General features: G+C 36.6%; 1 protein-coding gene across 1 annotated transcript in view; it reads left to right on the top strand.

Annotated features, from left to right (window-relative positions):
* SLC44A5 (solute carrier family 44 member 5) overlaps positions 1-23,408 on the top strand; it is a 344,959-nt gene that overhangs the window by 273,408 nt on the left and 48,143 nt on the right. Inside the window, 5 exon segments of the mRNA XM_036026299.1 lie at positions 8,463-8,547; positions 14,710-14,838; positions 15,898-15,958; positions 19,870-19,993; positions 21,426-21,509. Of these exon segments, the coding sequence (XP_035882192.1) occupies positions 8,463-8,547; positions 14,710-14,838; positions 15,898-15,958; positions 19,870-19,993; positions 21,426-21,509 (483 nt within the window).

The following is a 23,408-nucleotide window of genomic DNA, read 5'->3' as shown; positions in this document are numbered from 1 at the left end:
CATCTATGCTATTAAGATATATACTTTTAAACTATCAATTGTTTTAATTCTTAAAGTAAAAGTATATTAATTTGAAAAAATTTTTAAAGATTTTATTTATTTATTTTTAGAGAGAGGGGAAGGGAAGGAAAAAGAGGAGAGAAACATCAATGTGTGGGTGCCTCTCACATGGCCCCTGCTGGGGACCTGGCCTGTGACCCAGGCATGTGCCCCAACTGGGAATCAAACTGGTGACTCTTTAGTTCACAGTATATGCTCAATCTACTGAGCTACACCAGCTAGAGCTAATTTAATAGGAAAATTACTTTAAATTATGCTTTGAGTTTTTAATAGTAAGGGAAAATATTTATAAAAAATCAAATTTCAATCATCAAAAGTGTGGAACTGTAGTAGAACTGGGAAGAAATAAATAAATCTCATTGTAAATTCTAAGTGTGATGAAGATAGGATTTTAAGTCAGTAGTCAAAAGATGTATTATTAAATAAATGGTATTGAATTAACAAATGCTACTTATGAATATAAAATAAAATTAGATATTTGTCGCATACATTGCAACCCATGAAAACTAAGACACTGAAGATTTTGTACATAAAATATATGACCAAAACCAAAACATAACAGAAGAAAATCAGGGGTATATTTACAGACTTGTAGAGTGAAGAAACGTCTTCTATATGACACCAATGGAGAGGTCATCCAGACAGAAACTCACCAGGAGAACACTGGACTTAACCCGTCAGAACAGGCGTACTTAATAGGCCTGTACACAATGCTCCTCCCCACAGCAGCCAAATACACATTCTTCTCAAACACACGCAAAACAGTTTCCAGGGTAGGTCACACGTTAGTCAACAAAACAAGTTTTAGTACATTTAAGAAAAATTGAAATCATATCAAGTATCATTTTTTACCATAATGCTATGAAACTAGAAATTCATTACTGGAAAAAAAATTAAAAATTCACCAATATGTGAAGATTTAAAAAGCATGCTACAGAACAACCCATGGGTCAAAGAAGAAATCAAAAGGGAAATCAAAGAGTATTTTGAAAAGAGTTTTATATGTTTATTGAAAATGTAGCCTTGGCTGGTGTAGCTCAGTGGATTGAGCTCAGGCCCATGAACCCAAGGGTTGCTGGTTTGAATACCCAGTCAGAGCACATTGCCTGGGTTGTAGGCCAGGTCCCCAGTGGGGGCACGTGAGAGGCAACCACACATTGATGTTTCTCTCCCTTTCTTTCTCCTTTTGTTCCCCTCTCTCTATAAATAAATAAAATCTTTAAAAAATGGAAATGCAACATACCAAAACTTCTGGGATATAGCAGAGAAGTTCTGAGGAAAAATTCATAGCGATAAATGCCTATCCCAAGAAACAAGAAAGATAGTAAATACACAGCCTAAGTTTACACCTCAAAAACCTAGAGAATGAGAACAAACTAAGCATGAAGTTATTAGAAGAAAGGAAATAGCAAAGAGCAGAGTCAAAATAAATGAAATAGAGACTAAAAGAAAATGGAAAAGATCGCCCTGGCTGGCGTAGCTCAGTGGATTGAGCACAGGCTGCGAACCAAAATGTCGCAGGTTCAATTCCCAATCAGGGTACATGCCTGGGTTGCAGGCCATGACTCCAAGCAACTGCACATTGATGTTTCTCTCTCTCTGTCTCCCTCCCTTCCCTCTCTAAAAATAAATAAATAAAAATATTAAAAAAAAAAGAAAATGGAAAAAAAAAAAGAAAATGGGTTTCAAAACCCAACTACGAGCTGGGTTTTGAAAAAAATAAAATAAACAAACCTAGACTTATCAAAAAAGAGAGAGAAAAGAGACATTATAGCTTATCATGAAAATACAAAGGATCATACAAGACTGCTATGAACAACTGTGTAAGACCTGAAACCATAAACCTCCTAGAAGAAAACACAGGCGGGAAGTTCCTTGGCATTGGTGTGGGCTCTGTGTCTGACACCAGAAGCAAAGGCAAAGTGAAAATGAACAAGTGGGACTACATCAAATAGAAAAGCTTCTGCACAGCATGGAAACCATTAACAAAATTAAAAGGCAACATACTGAATGAAAGTATTTACAAACTATGTATGTGATGAGTAGTTAATATAAAAATGTACAAAAATTCATATGACTCAGTAACAAAACTAAAACAGAACAATGTAATTAAAAATGGTCAGTAGAACTGAATAAACATGTTTTTAAAGACATACAGATGACCAACAAGTGCATGAAGAGGCACTCAAAATCACTAATTGTCATAGAAAAGGAAATCAAAACCATAACAAGGTATCACCTCACACTTATTAGATAAGCTATCACCAAACACAAGTGTTGGCAAGGATGTGAACAGAAAAGAACCCTTGTGCACTGTTGCTGATAATGTAAATTGGTGCAGCCACTATGGAAACAACATGAAGGTTCCTACAAAAATTAAAAACAGGCTCTGGCTGGTGTGGTTCAGTAAGTCGAGTGCCCGCCTATGAACCAAAGGGTTGCTGGATCAATTCCCAGTCAGGTCACATGCCTGGGCAATAGGCCAGGTCCCCAGTAGGAGGTGCTCAAGAGGCAACTGCACACTGTTCTCTACTTCTCTTATCTCCCACCCTTCCCCCCTCTAAAACCAAATACAGAATATTTAAAAAATTAAAAACAGAACTAACATATGATCTAGTATTTCCACATCTGGCTCTATATCCAAACAAATTGAAGTCACTATCTTGAAGAGATATCTGCACCTCCATGTTCATTGAACCATTATTTAAAGTAGTCAGGAAACAACTTAAGTGTCCATCAATAGATAAATGGATAAAGAAAATATGATATATAGTAGAATGTTATTTAACTTTAAAAAGTAAGGAAATCCTTCCATTTGTGACAACATGGATGGACCTTGACTGCATTATGCTAAGTGAAATTAGTCAAAGAAAGACAAATACTGTTATCTCACTTGTATGTATGATCTGAAAAAACTGAACCCATAGGGACAGAGAACAGGTTGGTGACTGCCAGATGCAAGGGTGAGGTATGTGATCAATAGATTTAGGTAGTCAAAATGTAAAGTCTTTCAATTATAAGTGTTGGGGCTGTCATGTACGGCTTGGTGACTATAGTTAATTCTACTGTTTTGTGTGTTTGAAAGTCACTAAGAGAGTAGATGTTAAAAGTTCTCATCATAGTAATAAATTGAAGCTATATGAAGTGACAAATGTTAACTAAACTTATTGTGGTAATCATTTTACTGTAGATCTATATCAAATCATGTCGTACATCTTAAACTAATGCAACGTTATGTGTCGATTGCATCTCAATAAAACAGGAAAAATTAAATTAGGGACAATAAAAAAAAGAAATGGATTTCAGTCTAGTGTGTTTGGTGCCGTGTGCTACTTTAAGAATAAAGTGTAATGCTGACAGTCTCACTGGAAGCATTTCACTCGCCCCCACTATCTCTTTCTCTGGTCACTTTCTGGCACAAGACTCTGATTTATTGTCTTGGGCACTTATCCACTGCCGGAATCATCCTGATTATAAATTTGTTAGCTTGTTTATCTCCCCCTACTAGAGCAACCTTTCTTGAGATCATGGACTTACTCTGTCTTTTTTGCTCTTTATATCCTCAGCCTCTACCACACTGGCATTGTAGTAGGTGTTCAGCAAGTTCATTGTTAACTGAGTAAGACTAAAGGGATGGCACATGTAAGAGAGTGATTAGGTCCCACAGAGGAGGTCAGTGTAGAAACCTAACTGAATTCTCATAACAACACTGCTAAGTGGGTATTAATATTATTATTATTATTCTCATTTAGAAAATTAGGAAACTGAAATTCAGAAAGGTTAAAGTACTTGTTCAGGTTCAACTGACTACTAAGTGGCCAAAGTAGCACATGCTAACCCCAAATCCTGTGCTCTGCAGGCTGTACATTGATAGAGTTGCAGTGAACTTGGTTTTTCATGTTACATGTTTAATCTAGTCCTGAAGATCTTGAATGTAAACTGGTAAAAACTGTCATTAAGTAAAAATATTATATTTTTGCTGTGTATAATGTGCACTCATGATTTTGGCCCAAACTTCCAGGAAAAAAAATCTTTTATTTTAATTTTTTAATCCAACTATTTATTTATTTATTTATTTATATTTAGAAACAAAACAGATTGCTGCATTCCAAGGTGCTATTTTGCATATGGATATCATTATTGCTTTCTAGAGTTACACTTTTAACACATAAGCATAAATGAAAAAATTAAAAACATTTATATAGATACAACATTAGTACTGTCCATGTACAATATACACCCTTATTTTTCCCTAAAAAATTTGGGCAAAAAAGTGTTCATTATACATGGCAAAATATGTTAAATAAATAAATGAAGGTGTGTTTCCATTCCAAAATGAAATGTATTTTGTCATGATGCATAAGAAATTTTAGGCACCCCAAAAGATTTAGTCCAGAAAATAGTTGAGAGACTATAACAATTGGAGTATTTGTACTTGTTAGTGCCATGATGTAATTAAGGCAACCCTCTGACTCACGACTCTCAAAAGGCATTTGTAACTGAGCTTAAATCCCATGATTGGGAATGGTGTCATCATGTTGGGGATGTAGAGTTTGGCCATGTTTTGCTTTGTTTATCCATGCCTAACTAAACACTGGGAGATTTTAGAAACAGTGGGAGTTTTGTAAAATGTCAAAACGGATGAAACAGAGCCCTCAAGAGAAAATGGGGTGCTTTGTTGATGTGTAGTTTTTTTTCTGCCTTTTGAGTTTCAGGGAAGTTATTCATGATACTTGGGTATGGTCCTTTTCTTTGGGATTTCCATTAAGAAGTGAGAGCTTGGTTGATTTTGATGCCACCTTCTGGCTGCTACAAAAACTTCAACTTAAAAACATTGCCTTGAAATGACTGAACATTGTGTAAGGCAGCACAATTAGCCAGTATGAGCTTTTCAGGTAGAGAAACAGGAAAGATGGAGAGAGCAAAGCTCTTCTTTCATTTAGGTTTTGCATCAGTTTGGCAGCTAAGTGAAGCCAATCTTACGAAGAAAGATGAAGCAGGTCTTGTGTGAATTTTCTCTACTGCTATGTAGGTAAGTCAGTTTTGCAGGGAGGACTCTGTCCTATTCTGGGTGATGCACTGTGCTGGCCATCAGATTTCACTACAGCATGAGCTGGTGGGAAGCTGGCTGCCAGGCATCAGCTTTCAAAATGCCACAGAAGCTCTTGCATCCCCAGAAGGTTAATTCAACAAAAGAAGTCTCTCTTTTGCCTGTTTTTTCTAGATGCTAGAATTCTAAGTGCACATGTATGAGAGAAGTACAGAGCTGCTGATTTGCACCGTAGATCTGTATATAAATTTCAATTAATCTTCTCATTTTTGGTCAGATTTCTATTAACTCTGAGTCTAAAATATCTCACTATTTCTAACAGACAAAAACATGTCCCTCCCTTTCCATGGCCAACATGGTGTCTCCATCACCCAACACACTCTCTAATGCTCTCCATCTTTCCAAACTTGTTGAATTCTCTTGTGTTTTTTTTGTGTGTAAGCAGATGCCCCATCACCACCACACACACATCGTCAGCTGGAGTAGTGAGGTTTATTCCTTCCTAAAATTTTATTCTTATATTTCCATGAGTCTCAGGAAGGAAGAAAGATGGGCTGAAGTGCATGCTAGGTTATTTTAAATGAGTAGTTTGCAGTTGCTTCTATTTTGTTGTTCCTGGGTGGAAAATAATTCAAGTTAAACAATGAATCACTTTTTCAGTCACTCCACAGAATGGCTCAACTCCAACCGTCACCATCTACTTTGTACCTAAGGAATCTGAGGTCCACTGATATTTAAGGATATCAGTCAGACTGTAATAAAATGATGATGAATTTGTGCTGAAAAATATGTATTTTAAGGATCCTAAGATTTTGAGAAAACTTGTGGAATTTGCTTCATTCATTCTACATTTGATAATTACCTAGAATGGGCCAAATGCCAGGCTACATGTTAGTAAGATAGGCATATAAAGATGAGTAAGATGTAAACCTTACCCTTGAGAATAACATAATCTAGTGAATAACTTTAGTTTATGTAGCACTTGCAGGTTATAAATCAATGCTACCCTGGGGGACTCTTGACACTGATTTACCATTCACAGTTTTAACCACTCCTAAGAGACTCCAGTGATCGATGACATGCATTAATTTATTCATTTGCTCAGGTACAAATTTGAATCACATGCACCATGAGACTGTGTGGATGATGCAGCTGTTTGGGTGGTGAAAGAGCCAAGCTGACTCTTGTAGAACCCTGAAGTAGCCTTGTGTATATTTTGTCCAAATTCATAACCAGATCTTGAACCATCTGGACTTGATAAGATTACAAACATGAAATGTGTTTATTTTCCCCATCATTGCCCTTAACAATGTTCTTTCAAATTCTCTCTTCTCACTTTGGCAACTCAGGTAGATTCTAGTGCTTTCCAGACACTCTCTGTTGTTAGCAAATTCAGTGTAGTCTACACTAAAAGTTGAATCTCATAGCTTTTAATCTCCTGGCTCAGGTTTTAACTCTGCAAGAGAACTTACATTGGAAGAGCGGGCTTGGTCTACTATTTTCGTTTTCTTCCCTCTCTTCTGGTTCTAGCTCTTCCTTTGTGTTGTGAGGGATGGAAAGAGAAGGCGTGTCTGTCACTTTTTTGACCATATAGTATTGCTCCTGCAGCTAAGATACAACTAACTAGCCGTCAGTCATTCTCTTTGGAATAGCATCCAAAGTCTGGTGTCAAGTGGAAATTCTCTGGGGAAAGTCCTCACTAAATAGTTCCATCATTTGAGAGATCAGCTTAGTTCACTCTCCTCCCATCCCCTTTAGTTTCATCTCTGATGATTCACCTCCAGCCTCTTATTGTCAGATGTGGTACCACCAAGGTAATGCAAGCCCATTTACATCTTCCCATAACAGGCTACTTCAACACTAAGCTTTTCCTGCCCCATTGGCTTTTTCAACTCTCTGTGGTCTCTTTGGGTCTCATTTCTCCCTGCTGAAATGGGCACAGAAGGCTGACTAGTAAGTCTGCCACCTGAGAGGGGTCTACTTGGACAATGAAATGCTAGGCTGCCCTTTCTACAGGTAACCCCAGTCTTTACAAGAGATTCTTTCAGAGCCCTCTGCGATTTGGCATTGGGAAGAAACAATCACCCTTTCAATGTGAAATGGATGGAAAATCCTCTTAACTGTGATCATTGTATCCTGCCAACACCACTGTCTCCAACCTGCCGTGTTCTCCCCATGTTTTGCTTATGTACATGAGCAGGAAGAGGGGAGAAGTAATACAAGGGTTTGGCCCACATTTTTTGTAGGGAGCTTTCTTTGTCCTTATATTTGGATCCTACTTGGTGATTCTAAGTAGAAAAGGTATTATTCAACAGCCTATAGTATATTTTGTTATGTGTGTAGTCACATTAATTAACTGAGGACTTGACAAGGTACTGAGAACATTCTTCTCAAATGTTTAGGGCTTCTCTCAAGGTATGATTTATATGTCACCTGTCTCTGAATCTACTGGGGAGCATAGGGAATAAAATCTGAATTCCTAGGCTGCCCACCCAGAGATCTGGGCTCTCAAGGGTTGTGAATGAGTCAGGAATCATGATTTTCAACAAACACTACAAGTTTCACTGATACATACTAAAGTTGGACAAGCACTTTGTCTTGAATTCACAGCAGACTATTTTATGTTCTACCAACAACACTGTGAATTGGGTAAAGCTGGTATTATTCCAGTACACTGCTGAGGAAATTGAAATTCAAAAGTGAATCATGGCTTGCCAAGTGGCAGAGTTAATGCTTCACTCAATGCTAGTGAATATTGACCTGTCCTATAACTATGCCACTAACCATAATTTTGAATAGAGTGGAAATGTTACGTGATTTATTTATCTTTGTTTCAGAATACCAAAATAATACATGTTTATTTCAGAGGATCCATAAAACTACAAAAAATTAACTAAACAAATATATTTCCACCATTCAGATATGATAATTTTTTTTCTGTATATCATATTATACCTATTTTTTGCAAAGTTAAAATAAAGTCATATCTTAATACTCTTTAGTAACATATTTCCTAAAATTAATATATTAGGAACTTCTCCATCCATTTAATATTTTCTTCACCATTATTTACAATGACAACACAGTCTTGCATTTTATGGCAGTAGAATTTTTGTGTAACCAATCCCCTTGATGGGCTATTTGGGTTTTTTTTTCAACTTTTTACTATTACCAAATGTTGGTTTAAATGTTAGGCAGTTTAAAGGGAAGTTGCAAAGTATATTGCAGCTATCTAAAAAAAATGAAGTCAATTTTTAAAAGGTCATATTATATAAAAGTATACAGGGTCTGAAATGATATGGAACATATCCACACTCACTGAAAAAATTATTTTATGTTGTTTTCTTAACAGGAACAAGAGCATTTTATTTTATTTTAACATTTTAAGCTGCACCAGTCCCTCCGTTTTGATAAACCTACAGTGCCCTACTACACAGGTAAGACCAAAAGAAAGAAAAAATGCCTCACTGGTGTCGTTAGCCACTTTGACCATTCTTAAATGAAAGAATTCAGAAATTTCCTTTGCGTTGTATCTGTGTTATTGAAGATGAACTTATGGAAAGTGGGAAGACATGAATATGAGCTCATCTTGGTTCATATACAGTCAAAAGGAAGCAATGATTAATCAGTTTAGCATCACTAAAGAACCTTGTGATTACCTTGTCCAACTACCTAATTTTATAAATGAGCAAACTATAGCCCAGAGAAGTGGAGGTGTTTTTCTCCAGGTTAGTATTACAAAAAGTAAAGCTGGCTACTGTAAATAATAAACCTCAGTTTTTCACTGAGTTAACACAATAAAGTTTCTTTTGGCCATTGAACAGTATAAGGCATGGTGGTCAGTGGGCACTCTCCTGCAGCTACTTTCATCCAGCAGCTCTGCCATCCCTTTAGTCTTCAGTAGCTACAGCCAGAAGGAAACAAAGAGGATGAACAAAGCACCCCTGCTCTTGAAAACCTTGGATCAGGAGTGTCACATGTTGCATTTCTATGCATATGCCATCGACACTTTAGACTTATATGTTCACATCTAGATGCAAAAAAAAAAAAAAAAAAAAAAGGAATCAAACAGGTAGTTGTGGAGTTGTGGGCTGAACAGCCTCCTCATGCCATGGAACAAATGGAATAAGAGGCACAAATTTCAATGGCAGTTAGTAGTGTCTTCCAGAGTCTTTAACTCTCTGTTATCCAGAGCATCCATCTTCCCCAGGAAGACAAGAGTCCCATGTAGCATTGTCTTTCACCCAAGCCCATGGTCTGTGGGTGATATGCCATCTCTCTGTCAGGTCTTAACACTTAATGCTCAGTGGGGATTGGGGCTAAGAAAATTAGAATACAAATACCCATTCAGAAAGGGAGGAGTGATAAATACACAGCAGTCTGGTGCGTGGCACTGGGGAAGAGCCCTTTATTCGATCTGGACTGTGTTCTTCAAGAGGAACTTCCTCATCTATTCCATCCAATTGTCCTTTGCTCCACCACTTGGAAGGTTATTTCTTGCTTATTAGCCTCAAGGCCACACCATTGCCGAGCACTGGAAATTTGCCCTCTTGGGGGCCATAGAGCTTTGAAACTCTCCCTGTTGTTCAGAGTTTAACCTCAAGCATTATTTTGTCAAAGGTCTTGTCAGGTTAACTCATGAACTTTTTGCAAGTACAGCTACCTCAAGAACTTAGAAGCTAATGACTTGCCTCTTTTTGGTTCCATGTGATAGTAAACCACACCCAAAGATCTTTCCTAGAATGTTTGTAATTCTTTCTCTCTCTTTTCTCCCTCCCTCCCTCCCTCCCTTCTTTCCTCTCTTCCTTTCTTTCTTTCTCCCTCCCTCCATTTCTTTTTTTGTTCCTTTCTTCCTTTCCCCCTGCTTCCCTCCCTCCCTTTCCTTCCTTTCTCTCTCTTCTTCATCTCCTTCAAAGGTTTTTGATATCTTATTTCCTGCTGAGACTAAAACCAACTTGGGATATTGACATCTTAGTTCTGTGACCACCGCCTCTACCACAGACCCTGTTTTCTACTAGAGCCACTGACTGCCAAGGTCAAATCCTTGATCTTGTCAATACAAAAAGTTACCACCCTTTGTAGTCTCTATTTCAAACATCCCACTGTCTCATCATGTCAGTCCCTTTATAACATTCCAACAATTCTTCTACCTCACCAGGACCTACAAACCCTGATCCTAACCCCTTCACAGTGTTCCTCAGTTCCTGCAGGCTTTCATCTCTCTTTTTACCCTTATTGCATGGCCCCTCTTTAAAATCACACCTTATGTAAATCCTCAATTTTTTGTACTCCTCACTTAGTTGTACTTCCCTGGCAAAATCTCATTCCTGGCTAAATGCAGCTCTCTGTCAATTCCATGCCTGAACCCACGCAGCTGTGTTTCTGGTAGAAAATATATACAACAGTCCTTTAAATTCAGGATCACTGACCTTGAAGGAGCCCTCATTGCTGCCCCACAACCATGTTAGAGACCCCTTGTCCATTTGCTAGCCTACTGCCTTAGAAAACAATTTCATACATTCGCTTTCACGTCAAACCTCCAAGACCTTGCTGGTATTCATGGCAGACTCTGACTCTGCCTCCCTTCTCACTGAGAAAGTATAAACATTCAGAAGATGACTTTTGAAAGCTCCCACACTGACATCCACTTGTGCCTTAGAAATTATCTTTTCTTACACACTCAAGCACACCACTTCAGAAATTTCCTTTTTATTACCAATTTTTTCTTTTTATTACCAATTTCCTTCTCTGCTAAATCATTCCCATTAGTATACAAACATGCTGTTATTTCTTCCATCTTAAAAATTATCTCCTTGATCCCACATCTTTCTCCAGCTACTGCTCTTTATCTTTGTGCCTCCTTTTCCCCCCAAAAAATTTGTCAAAAGAATATGTCCAAATCCTTCTCATTCCCATTCAGGTTTTTGTTGCTACTCCAATTTCCTCCAGATGAAACAATTGACCTCCATATTATTAAACCAGTGGTCAAGTCTCAATTCCCATTCACTTGATCTGACAGCATTGTTTAACCAATCCCTCCTCCTTAAAATACTTTATTCACTTGGTTTTCAGCACACAGCATTCTTTTATGTTTCCACCCAACTCTCTGGTCACTTTCTATTAGTCTTCTTTGCTGGTTTCTCATCATCTTTCCAACATCTTCTAAGCAGTGGCATTCTCTCCTCCATCAAACTCTTCCTCTTTGAAATCTACATTTGCTCTGTTGGTGATCTGACCTAGTCTGTGGTTTTAACACCAACTATATGCTGCCTTCCCTAATTTACATCTCCAAATAAGTCTGCTCCCTGATCTAGAGATCTTTAAATGCAACCACCTGAGCAATGTCTGCACCGAAGCATTTAGTTGGCAGCTCAAATTAGCATGTCCAAAACTCAGTTCCTAATCTTTGACTTTATTCTTAAAATTGTTTCCCCAACCCAATAGTCTTTCCTATTTCAATTAAGAACAACTCCCAATACCATGGAATGATTTTGGGTTCCTTTTTCTTTCATGCTCATCTTTGAGCTGCCAGCCAATTCCTCTGGTCTCCATTGAAAACATGCCCTGTGAGGGGTGTCCAACCCTATGACGTCTCTGGGCCACACTGGAAGAAGGAGTTGTCTTGTGCCACACATGTAATACACAAATACTAACGAAAACTGATGAGCAAAAAAAATGGTTTTAAGTAAATTTACAATTTTGTATCAGGCCGCATTCACAGCCATCCCAGGCCCCATGTAGCCTGCAGGCCACAGGTTGGACACCCCTTTACCTGGACCAAACTAATTTTCACTACCTCATCTTTTTTTCAAGGAACCATAATTGTTTTTCAGGATTAGTTCAGTGACCTCTTGGCCGAGCTCTCTGCTTCTATACTTGGCCCCCACACTCCAACCTCTTACAGTCTGTTCTCTACCCTGCAGCCAGTGTGATACTGTTAAATATGTCACTATGTCTCTCCTTTGCTGACTGCCACCCCATAGCTTCCCAAATTGCTCAGGTTAAAAGCCAAATTTCTAACAATGACCTACACAATCATTCACTGGCTGCCAGACTCTCTGACCACATGGGCTGTTACTCTCCCTCTGGTCACTGCACCTGGGTTCTGCTGGCCATTATTGTCTTCAAACGACCTAGGAAAGCTCCTGCCTCAGAGCCATATATTTTGCTGTTCTCCCTGTCTGCAGTAGTCTTTCTTCAGGTGACTATGGCCTGATCAGTAGTCTTCTTTAAGTCTTTCTTCAGATCTTACCATTTTAGTGAGGCCTTTCTTGGCTACCTATTTAAAATTGGAACACACAGCTATTGTCCTTTCTAGTTTTATTTTTTCATAGCATTTATTACCATCTTATAACAAACCATTTTATTTATTTATTGTTACCTGTCTCCCCTTACTAGAAGGTAAACTGCTTGAGGACAAAGATTTTTATCTTTTCTTTTTTTTCACTGTTGTATCCCCAGCCACTAGAGCAGGCTCAGAATAGGTGATGAGCAGATGTTTGCTGAAGCAAGAAAGGAAGGAAAGAATATCTTCTTACTCCCAGTCTTAGAATTTTTCTGCTATATTATACAAATCTATCATGAAACCCCATCATGAAACAACAAAATAAATCCTTGTACATTATGCTTTTTTGTTGTTTCATAAATTATTTACTAGATCATTCTTTCTTTCTAACAAATGTAGTGTTTTAACCTTCAATGTAACTCTCATTTTCACTCACCAAATTCTAATTTGTACTAGAATGTTAAACCTATATGAATTGAGAATGTGATAAAAATACTGATGAAAAACTACATCAAGTGCTCCTTTGTGGTTACTCAAAGAATCAGAATTGAGTCAGAATATATTTTAGTTGCCAGTAATGCAGACTTACTTTTAGTTTGCCAGGAAATAGTTTATCTACTTGATCCAAGCCATATTTTTATGTATTACTTTTTTTGTCAATTGTCAGATGGTCCAGACACATGTCACACACATTTAATGGACAGAGTGTGATCAATTAGGATGCCCAACCTCAATGTGGCCTTCATTTTTGGCTAATCATATGTTGATTGCTACTAATCAGCATCCTATTTGAAGTGAACAAATTGGGCTGATAGAAGGAGAGAGTAAAGAGCAGTTGCTATGTTGTATTTTAACAGCTCATTTTGTGTCTGGAATGAAATTTGATGTCCTTCTCTTTAACAAACCACTTTTAACTTGTATACCATTTTAATTATTGTATGTGTTGTATACACAGGGTTTTTATATCTAGAGTATACATTGTATGTGTATGTATTTTTAAATATAGAACCATCATGGTCCCAACTGAGTAGTTCTTTAAAGCCTTAGAAACATCAGTATTTTTAGTATTTATTTTTACAATTCTATTTAAATGTATCCAGTAGGGGAAACTAGTTTAGTTATCTTTCAGAGTCAGTAAACTGTCAAAGATGTTTATTTAGTTACCCACCTTCTGCCTTAGTTTTGAGGTCGACACCAAATGTTCTTGGGTACAGCAGAAATGTGACCCAAAGGTAGGAATGAGACATGAGCTCAGCAGCAGTGTTTCTACCTAACTGCCAATGAAGGTTGAGCTAGAATCTGGCTGGTAAGAATCCTTAGCAAACTGTACAGTCAGGAGATGGAGCAAGTCAGAGTGGAGAGCACTTTCACAAGGAGGCACTAAAGGTGGGGGAGTGAATGTACAAGAATTGCCTGCAACTCTTATGACTTAATATGATTTTTTTTTTCAAACAAAAGCAAAACCCATAGAATACATCTTTTCTGAATCTGCCTTCTCTCTGTGGAGTTACTAATTGGATTTCAGTCACTCCACAATGGCTCTGTGGACTAGCAAAGGGATCTGGTTTGGCATTAATAGGTCTCCAAAGTTCGTTAATGCAAAATAATTGCATTGGTGACCTCTCTGCTCACATTTGACTGGTGTTGCTAGAAGACTATAATAATGATTGATTGCCACCAATGGCCCTCATTTTGTTAGTTTCTTATGGTAATAAAACCCCAATTATGTTTTGAGAATTGTTGAGAATTCACTGGAACTGATAGTTATTAATGGCATACATAAATTATTAATGTTTGAAACTTTTTAAATCACCATTTTAATCAAACATAGGAAAGGAAGCAAGATTCTAACCCTGAAAATATATACACTCACATTCAAAATTACTGAAATCTGAATAAAGTTAATGGATTGTAACATAATCAATTTCCCAGTGGAGATAGTGTACTATAGTTATGTAAACTATTACTGGTGGGCAAAACTGGGTGAAAGGCATGTGGAATCTGTTATTTCTCACAGCTGCATGTAGACCTACAATTATCTGAAAATCAGAAGTTAAAAATATGTGTAAGTCTATCATTGTATAACATCTTATTGTTTTAACAGAACATCAATATCAAAGGGCAAGGAGTAGAGACTGATAACCAATATATGAAATTTCATTTTTTACAGTAATATTAGAAAGTTGATTTGGTGTCTTAGATGGAAAATGGTGTTTGTTCTTTATCATGGTGGATGATTTAGAAGGCTAATCTTACAGATAATTCCTTGGTTTGTTCAAGTCATTTCCTACCTTTGTGCTCCTTTCCTTCACAGATCTGTGTCTCCAAGTGCCCAGAAAAATTTTTAACTTATCTGGAAATGCAATTTCCATACAAAATTAACAACAGCTCTTGGGCATATTATAGCCAGTTCTGCAAGTCCCCTATTACTCGGCCTGCAAAGGTATGTGTGTTTAAGTTCCTAAATCTAGACAAAATTTAATTTTCGCTTTAATCTGAAGTATAACATGAACACTTGTATCTGGAAAAAGCTCCCAAATGTAGGAAATGATTACTAAATGCACCATTCTGTTAAAATGTACAAAAATGCACATATACATACAAAAACACACATACAATTTACAGTGTATTATTTTGTAGACTTGAGGGGTTATGCAAGATGATTAAGTCTGGTAAATTAGCTTCAACTCTTCCATGACATCAACAAATTTTCTACTTGGATGCATGTTTTTGCTGTCAAGAGCTAAGAGCTTACACAGACAACAGTATGGTGATTACCAGAGGGAAATGTGGGTTGGGGGAGGTAAGAGAGAAAGGGTAAAGGGGGAATAAATGTGATGGAAGGAGACTTGGCTTGGGGTGGTGAATACACAATACAGTGTACAGATGACGTATTATAGAATTGTGCACCTGAAACCTACATAACTTTGTTAACCAGTGTCACTCCCAATAAATTCAGTTAAAAAAAGAGTTAAGAGCTAATGTCATTTTCAGCCACCATTTCATTAATTCAGTGATCAAGCCCAATGGCTACTTAGTAACAAGTATATTTTTACTTCCAACTCCAGTTCACAATTATTTATTTTTAAAAATCCCTAAACTCTAATTAAGTTTAAGATTTATAAGGAAATTCTAAAGCTTCATTATATAAATTAGTACTAATGGCTTCCAAATTAGAGAAGAGCTGATTTTCTAGAAGAAAATTTAAGGATTAGAGATTCAGAATGTGACTAAGATAAAAAATACACACTTTCAAAGGTGTGCCTTGGTTTCAGAGGGTCTGGTTTTATTATTGTTTGTCTGACTTAATTGCACTTAGGGCATTTAACAGCATTTGTATGTGGGCAAGAGAATCTTACAGTTAGTTTTCTTAGGGGGGTAATTTGAATAATGAGATTATTATCCCACTGAATTTTTAAGGGACAAAATTTCTATATTGAGGGTGTAAAAGTTGTCATCATATAGCCTTTGAAATGCTAACGTACTCTTCCTTCCATTTTAGTCTCTCTCAGAAATAGTAATGAATGATGATTGTCCAACAGCAATTTTCCCAAGCAAACCTTGTAAGTGATTATTATTTTACCTTAGAAACAAAAAATCTGTGAAGGAGTTATTTAATTCAATTTCCTCATTTCACCATGGATGAAACTGAGGCCAAGAATTGTGCTATGACTGGCCCAAGATCCCAGAGTTAATTAGGAAGGAAGCCAAGGCTAAAGCCCAATGTCCTGACACTAGCCAGGGATATTGCCACTGGACTTATGTGCATTTGGGGGTTTTGCTGCATAAATAGACATTAAAAGGGCTGAAAATTGATTTTTGAAAGCCCAATCAGACTATTTGGCACTCTATGAACTCACATAAGCGCATACAAAGATATACTCTTATACACCAGCCCCAGAATTCACACAAAATGTCTGTTCAAAAATTGTTTGGGAAGTAAGGGTAGAACATATATACTTGTCTTTATTTCAAATATTTAAAATTTGAAATTTAAAATATTTATATGTCTCCTGAAAGAATCAATATTTTATATCTTTAAAATTTATAAACTTTTTTAACTATGTTTAGAAGAAAATGAAATAATCTCTCATTTTTCTTCTTATGGATATAATTCTAACTATAGAGAAAAAACTTTACGTAAAGATGTTCACCACAATGTTATCCAGTAGGGCCTCCTCATAAAAAGAAAGAAAAAGGAAATACTGTAATGCCCAAGAGCAAGAGAATGCTCAAATAATTATGATATTTAAATTATAAATAATGGCTGGTGTGGCTCAATGGATTGAGCGCTGGCCTGTGAACCAAAGGGTTGCCAGTTTGATTCCCAGTCAGAACACATGCCTGGGTTGCGGGCCAGGTCCCCAATTAGGGGTGTACAAGAGACAACCACACATTGATGTTTCTCTCTCTCTTTCTTCTTCCTTTCCCCTCTCTCTAAAAGTGAATAAATAAACTCTTAAAAATATTCAAAGAAAAAGATTGGAAAGAAATATGCCAAAATATTAAGTGGTTGTTTTGGAGATGGCAAAACACTGGGCATTTTCTCTTTTCTTTCCTCTTTTTTTACTTCTCCATTTTTCCACAATGAGTGTATGTTTCTTTTAAAATGGAAGAAAGTCAATATTCATTCATGAGATTTGAGTAGAGAGTCAGGCAAAAACTGAAGTAGCTACAGCCAAACACAGTGTCTTATAGACCCCTGTCACTCTCCTCTGGGTCATTAAAGACTCAAGCAAAGACATACGTTTTGTAGGCATTTGCATTTTACCAGGAAGCTCTAGGCAGCGAGTGTCTGTAGGCAGGAATAGTATTACAAATTTTTATGCAAAAAGGTAAAAACGACTCATTAATCACTGAAGATATAATAGGTATAAAAGTATAAGACATAGTCCCTGCCCTTACAAGTACCATTTGGTTAAATCTCACAATATAACATGTATGTTGGTGATACAGAAATGGAAAAAGCTTAGTCCCTCACAGGCCAGTGAAGGAGACATTAAGGTATACATTGCAATCAATGTGGATTCCCCCAGTATGGGATTAAGTATAATTACTTAATAGAATAGTATGCAGCTAATAAAATTTACTCACTAAAGGGTTTATATAAGGAAATGAGTAATAGTAAAAGAAAATATAAAGCAAGGGAAAGCACTGCAAGTAATGTATGGTTATAACTCAAGAAGAAAAATTTCTTGTTGGAGAAAGACTGAAAGGAAATTCAAAATATAGTTCGTCATGGGTGCTAGAACTGGTATAGTTTTGTACCTTCCTTCATATTTTCTCTATTTTCCAAATATATAATGAGCATATTTAGTAATTGAAGGTAACAGATTAGATGAGTTATTGCCTGGGAATAATATTTAGGACAAACCTGGGGAACGCTGTAGGTGGGAACAGTCATGTTTAAGCAGTGGAGAGGGAAAGAGTGTACAGAAAGGCCGAGGGAGGGCAGGAGAGAATTGGGGCCAGAATCTGGGCAAGGAAGGAGAGTTCTGAAAGACATGGGTTGTCTGCTGTGTCAAAAACTCAGGAAAGTTAACTCATTCAACGGCAAATACTTACTGAGTTCCACATTGGATGAAGACTAAAATATATTGTCAGTTTTGGCAATTAGGAAGTCTTTGGGATCACTGGGAAGATAATTTCCATGCTGTGTTGGGGAACAGAAATATGACTGGGTTAAGAGGGAATAGAAACAGCAGGTGGAGACCACAATGTCAATTATGCCAGGGAATGGGAAGGGGAAAGAGAGAGAGGTTAATGAAAGTGCTACAGAAGATGGAAGTAGGTAGTCAAGAAATTGCTTTCAGCGAAGAAAGTCAGGAAAGGCTTTATAACCACATATTTCTTCCTTTCCTGCATCAACTGCTTTAATATAGAGTCTAAACTCTATATGAACCCTTGCAAATCTGTGATGCTTTGTTGGGTCATCACCTCCTGGGAAAGTTCCCAAGTGAAATCTGAAACCAGTTCCCATGCACAGAGGACAGAGACTGAAGAAAATTTAGGTTTAATAAGCAAGGGATCTTACTTAGCAGGCTTCTCTTGGACAACCTCAAAATGAGTTCTTTGCTTGCACTCACTGAAATGTAAGAGCTTACTTATAGATGTTCATTGGGGTCAGTCACAGTCACAGAAGGTCTTAACAGGGTTTAGTCGCATACCCACTTCAGATCCTCTCATCACCATATTTCTAGCTCAAGGTTGTGTCCTGGGGAAGCTTCAAGCTTGGAAAAGGCACACAGAGAGCACACTTCAAGCACAGAGATAGAGTGAGGAGACTCCAATTCCTCGGGTGCAGCCAGTGGTTCAAAGCAAAGGTCACATCTTTTTGATATCCTTCCCCAGCATTCTACCCCTGGCGGCTATGATGGTCTCCTCTTTTGCATTGATCCCTAAGGAGTCAGCAGGCAGTTTCACTATCATGGAGGTGTCTCCTCTGGCTCTTATCTGACAATGTATAAAGTACATTATATATGTATAGGTGTTATATTTATATATATATTTGGCAGGTGGGTACAAAAATCTACTTATCTTGCAGCTGCCCAAAACAAGCCTCATAACCCCCCTTGCTTGTTAAACCTGCCATCTTCCAATCTGGAGTGATCTTCCTTTTTCTTCAATCTTTCCTTGCCCTCCACGTTTAGGGGCTCATTTTAGATTTATACCCAGGAAGCTCCCAGACAGGCTTATGAACCAACATGTTTCCTGTAAGAAAAAACATAAAAATGATCTATTTCTGATTTCTTTTCTCACTTTATTTAAAATTGGGGTTTCAAATATTTTTAGTAATACAGGTTTGTAAAAGGTTAAGGATTCTATTTAATGAAAGTGGTAGGTTGAACAGTGAGTTAGCTCTTCTCAGAAACTGTGCTAGTCTACAAAGTATGGGACATTTTTAATAGCTAGAATATTTCCATTTCCATACTCTAAAAAACCATGTAAGTGAGAAAGGTAGAAGGAAGACAAACTATAGAGGCTTTAAAAATAAATGTTTTGTTGTCTTAGTAGAACCAAAAGTTTGAGCTGTTTTTTATTTCCCAAGAAACTATTCACTAATGTCTAATTTTTAAGGATTCTCCCAAGAAGTACCTAAGACTTTTTTAAATAACAAAGCTAAACTCATCCAGTCATACGAGTAAATGAAGCCTTTTTAAAAAAATGTGTTTACCATGAGAAATACACAATCAGTATTCTTTTACCACCTGTGCTGTGTTTCTTATTTGATGAACATGCCATGTGTAGAATAATCAAGTTTAGAATGTAACTTTAGATTGTCATCATATTTGCTTTCTATGTCAGTCTTAGAACAGACAATTTTCTGATCATCAAACAATGGGCAATTATTTATAATGAGCACAGAATACACTGTCTAACAAGAACTTAGTTTTAAGTAACTGAAAGCTTAACAAAGGGAAGACATCATGTAGGAAAGAGTAGAAAAGTGATTACCACCATTTTATTTTTACAGTTCTCCACAGATGTTTCCCTGACTTCTCAACTAAAAATGGCACTTTAACAGTAGGAAATAAGACAACATTCGAAGATGGGACGGGACAGATAAGAAGCACTATGGAACTCAGGGCAGCTGCCAGGTATGTGTGTTCACATTCCCATTATCATTTTTGATGCGTCCCATTATTGAACCCAGGACTACAGCTTCCATTAAGTTGTCATACAGGAAGAATTATGTATTACAAAATATATACATCCCTGTGGATTGAAGAGCTTGGTATATGTTCATGAAGAAAAGCATCAAAGGAGAAATCAGAACAATTAGAAAGAACAACCATGTTTATCAAAATGGTTAAATCTTTTACTGTCATTGGATATAGAATGAGACATCAGGAAATGTACCAAAAGGTCATCATATAATTTACTTTTTGAATAAAAATAATTTTAAGAAAAAAAAAAACTATGCTTTTTTAAAGCAGCATTTAAAAAATATGACTGAAATAATGAAATTGCCCGATGTTTTAAGGGAAAGGGCCTTAAGGAAGGTGAGATGACCATGGCAATGCTGTTTCAGTGCTGGACCAAATTTCCACATACTAAATGCAATGAAGTGAATTCACTGTTCCCACTGGCTGTACATACCCCGGCATTGCAAGTTACTGGAAAATGTGATTCCCAGGGTGTGTACACACATGTGCACAAGCAAAACACACAGTATCATTGCATTGCTCAGTCGTTGAATTAAAAATGAAATATAAAGATATCCTAAAGTGTAATTCCTCTTTCTTGAAAGGCTTTAGCAGTCCAAATAGAATAGGGAAGTTTCTGCATATTTAAAATATCATAGCTACATGGAAAAACTTCACATATATAAAGCTGTATGAAATAATACAGGTACAATTCCATTAATAAAATTGGAAAGTAAGCACCACTAAGTTAAATTATCCTGTGATGCATATATAAAAGTTAAAATTAATTTTAAAAAACTAGGAAATTATTATCACAAAAGTTGGGGTGTGGTTCCTTTTGGGAAAAGAAAGGTATTTTAATTGGAGCACACTGGAAAAGGGATGACATAGTGGTAGTTACATATGTAGTTACTTTGATATTCATCAAACCGGACATTAAGGATATGTGCACTCCTCTGTTTGTGACTCATGAGCCTCCCTGCTACAGAGTTGTCCGAGGTTTGGGAAGGTGAATTAATGATGGTGTTCATTTTTTCATTCTTGAGTCTCTGGATTTTGTAACTTAAAAACTGATCTTTCTATTTAAATTCATTTCATATAGTGAGTCTTCTGCAATACTGAAGGCATGCCACTTATGTGAGAAAAGAATCTTTTCACCATTTTGAAAGCCATGATCTCTAATGTGTGTAGATACAGCCACCTTTATAGGTTTACCAAAGTGACATTTCATGAACTGTTGTGTCTTAGAAAAGAGTCATGTTGATAAATGGTTTCTCCAAATATGCTTTGGACAACAGCTTGCAAAATTCCTTTTATCCTAACAGAAACACGTCTGTTTAGTGGTACTTGAAAAATAATTGATATTTCTCTTCTCTGAATTTAGTAATATAAATAAAATCCTTGATGCAAAGGCAATTGGAATGAGAGTGTTTGAAGACTACGCAACAACTTGGTATTGGATTCTCATGTAAGTGAAAACATAGATGGTTTTCCCCAGCCCCATTCTGATTTTGTCTTTGTAGAACTCTTTCTTCAAATTTCCTATATAATCATGAATTCAAATTTGGCTCAGATCTCAGTTCATGCCATTTTCTTTTTCATAAAGAATAAAAATGGAACAAAGATATTTGGAAATATGTCCAGTGTTAACAGAAAGTTATGACTATAATTTTTCATTGTATTCCTTAAAATACTCCTACAAACATATACTTCAAGTTATGTGAAGGCAGCATCTGTGATATGTTTGCTTCCTGTCACATGTTTCGGTAGATGCAGTATTTCTGTGGTCTGTTCTTCCATTTGTTCTTCGTTGACTTCCAAGAGATTATTCTTATTTTTAATATGACCCTTCCACATAATGTTTATTATTATCATCCACAAAGGTCACTTATGAAAAAATATATAAAGAGAGGAGGAAATTAAAATTTTTTGGACATAAGATTTACAGTCCAGAGAATACAGTCACACTACTGGAGGTGTACATGTGTTTGATTTATCTAAGAATATCATTACTATCTGGCTGTTGTGTCACCTTCTTGGGTCTTAAAAGCATCTATGGTTTCCTACTGATGAAAGAATAAAGTGAAAACTTTAGACACTGACAAGGCCATTTACAACCTAGCCCAGCTTAAGTTTTCAGGTTCATCTCCACCCAGGTTTTTTTTTATTAACCCTACATTCTAAACACATTCAATACTATGCACATGATTTTGCACATTCTGTTCTCTTTCCTGGCATTTTCATTCCTTGTGCCATAGGCAACTTTATCTCATTATTTAAAATCAGCTTTCAAGTCATGTATGAAGTCTTACTTGACTTCTGCAGATATAATTAGTTATTCCCCCTGTTTGTGTTCCTCATACCCACTGTGGTGTGTGTTTACACACCTATACCCATATACATATACATACTTATTTTCTACATAGCACTGAACATTTTGTGTTTTATTTCCTTGGCTCTTTCCCTCTGATAAACTATGAACTTTTTACCATGGTAATTATGTATAAGTCATCTTCATTTTCCTAACTCCTATTATGGTTCTTGGAACATAGAAGATACATTGAAAATGTTAGTTCAAGCAACATTTATAAAAACACTAGGGGAATAAGAGAGATATATACAACTTTTAGATGCTTAATAAAGTCAAATTTTGTATAAAATACTGGTGAGTAACTTTTAGATCTGCAAAATTAGTTTTATGAGATTTCAATGCTTTGTCTTAAACAACTGCAGTAACTATTGTCAGTAAATATTAGGATTTCAGGATATATCTCCATAGCAGAGATTATAGACTATTCTTGACAGTCAATTGGTTCACCTGTTGTAGGACCCAGATATCACTTCACAATTTCCATGTTTCTTCTTTTATTTTGGCTTCTCCACTCTTGTCTGAGGGGACACACATTATGATGGACTCTCTTGCACACCTCCCTCCCAGCACACACACTGGAACCCTCTTCACCACCCCAGCCCCACTCATAACACTAGAACATAAGCACCATCCTTTATTTTCAACTCTTTGCTCTAGTCTATTTAATGAATATAAGGCCAAAGATTGATATGCTGTGACTTAGTTTATTTGGGTAGAATTTTTATGCAAGAATAAAATACACAGAATAAACATCTATGTATTTTCCCCCTCTGATCTTTGTAAATACTTCTCTTGGGCTACACCATAGAATCATTTTTTAACCATATTGAATATTTAAGCATTAAAGTATTTGTGATTTTTAATTTTTATTTATTTTTTAATTACTGTATTGTTGTTCAATTACAGTTGTCTCCATTTTCTCCCTACCACCCCCCCACACCCAAAGTATTTGTGATTTTTAAAAAGAAAATGGCTTAGGAAGTTAAAACCATAGGT

Source organism: Phyllostomus discolor, chromosome 5, assembly GCF_004126475.2.
Source record: "Phyllostomus discolor isolate MPI-MPIP mPhyDis1 chromosome 5, mPhyDis1.pri.v3, whole genome shotgun sequence".
Classification (NCBI taxonomy): Eukaryota; Metazoa; Chordata; class Mammalia; order Chiroptera; family Phyllostomidae; genus Phyllostomus; species Phyllostomus discolor.
This window is presented reverse-complemented; position numbering and strand designations above follow the sequence as displayed.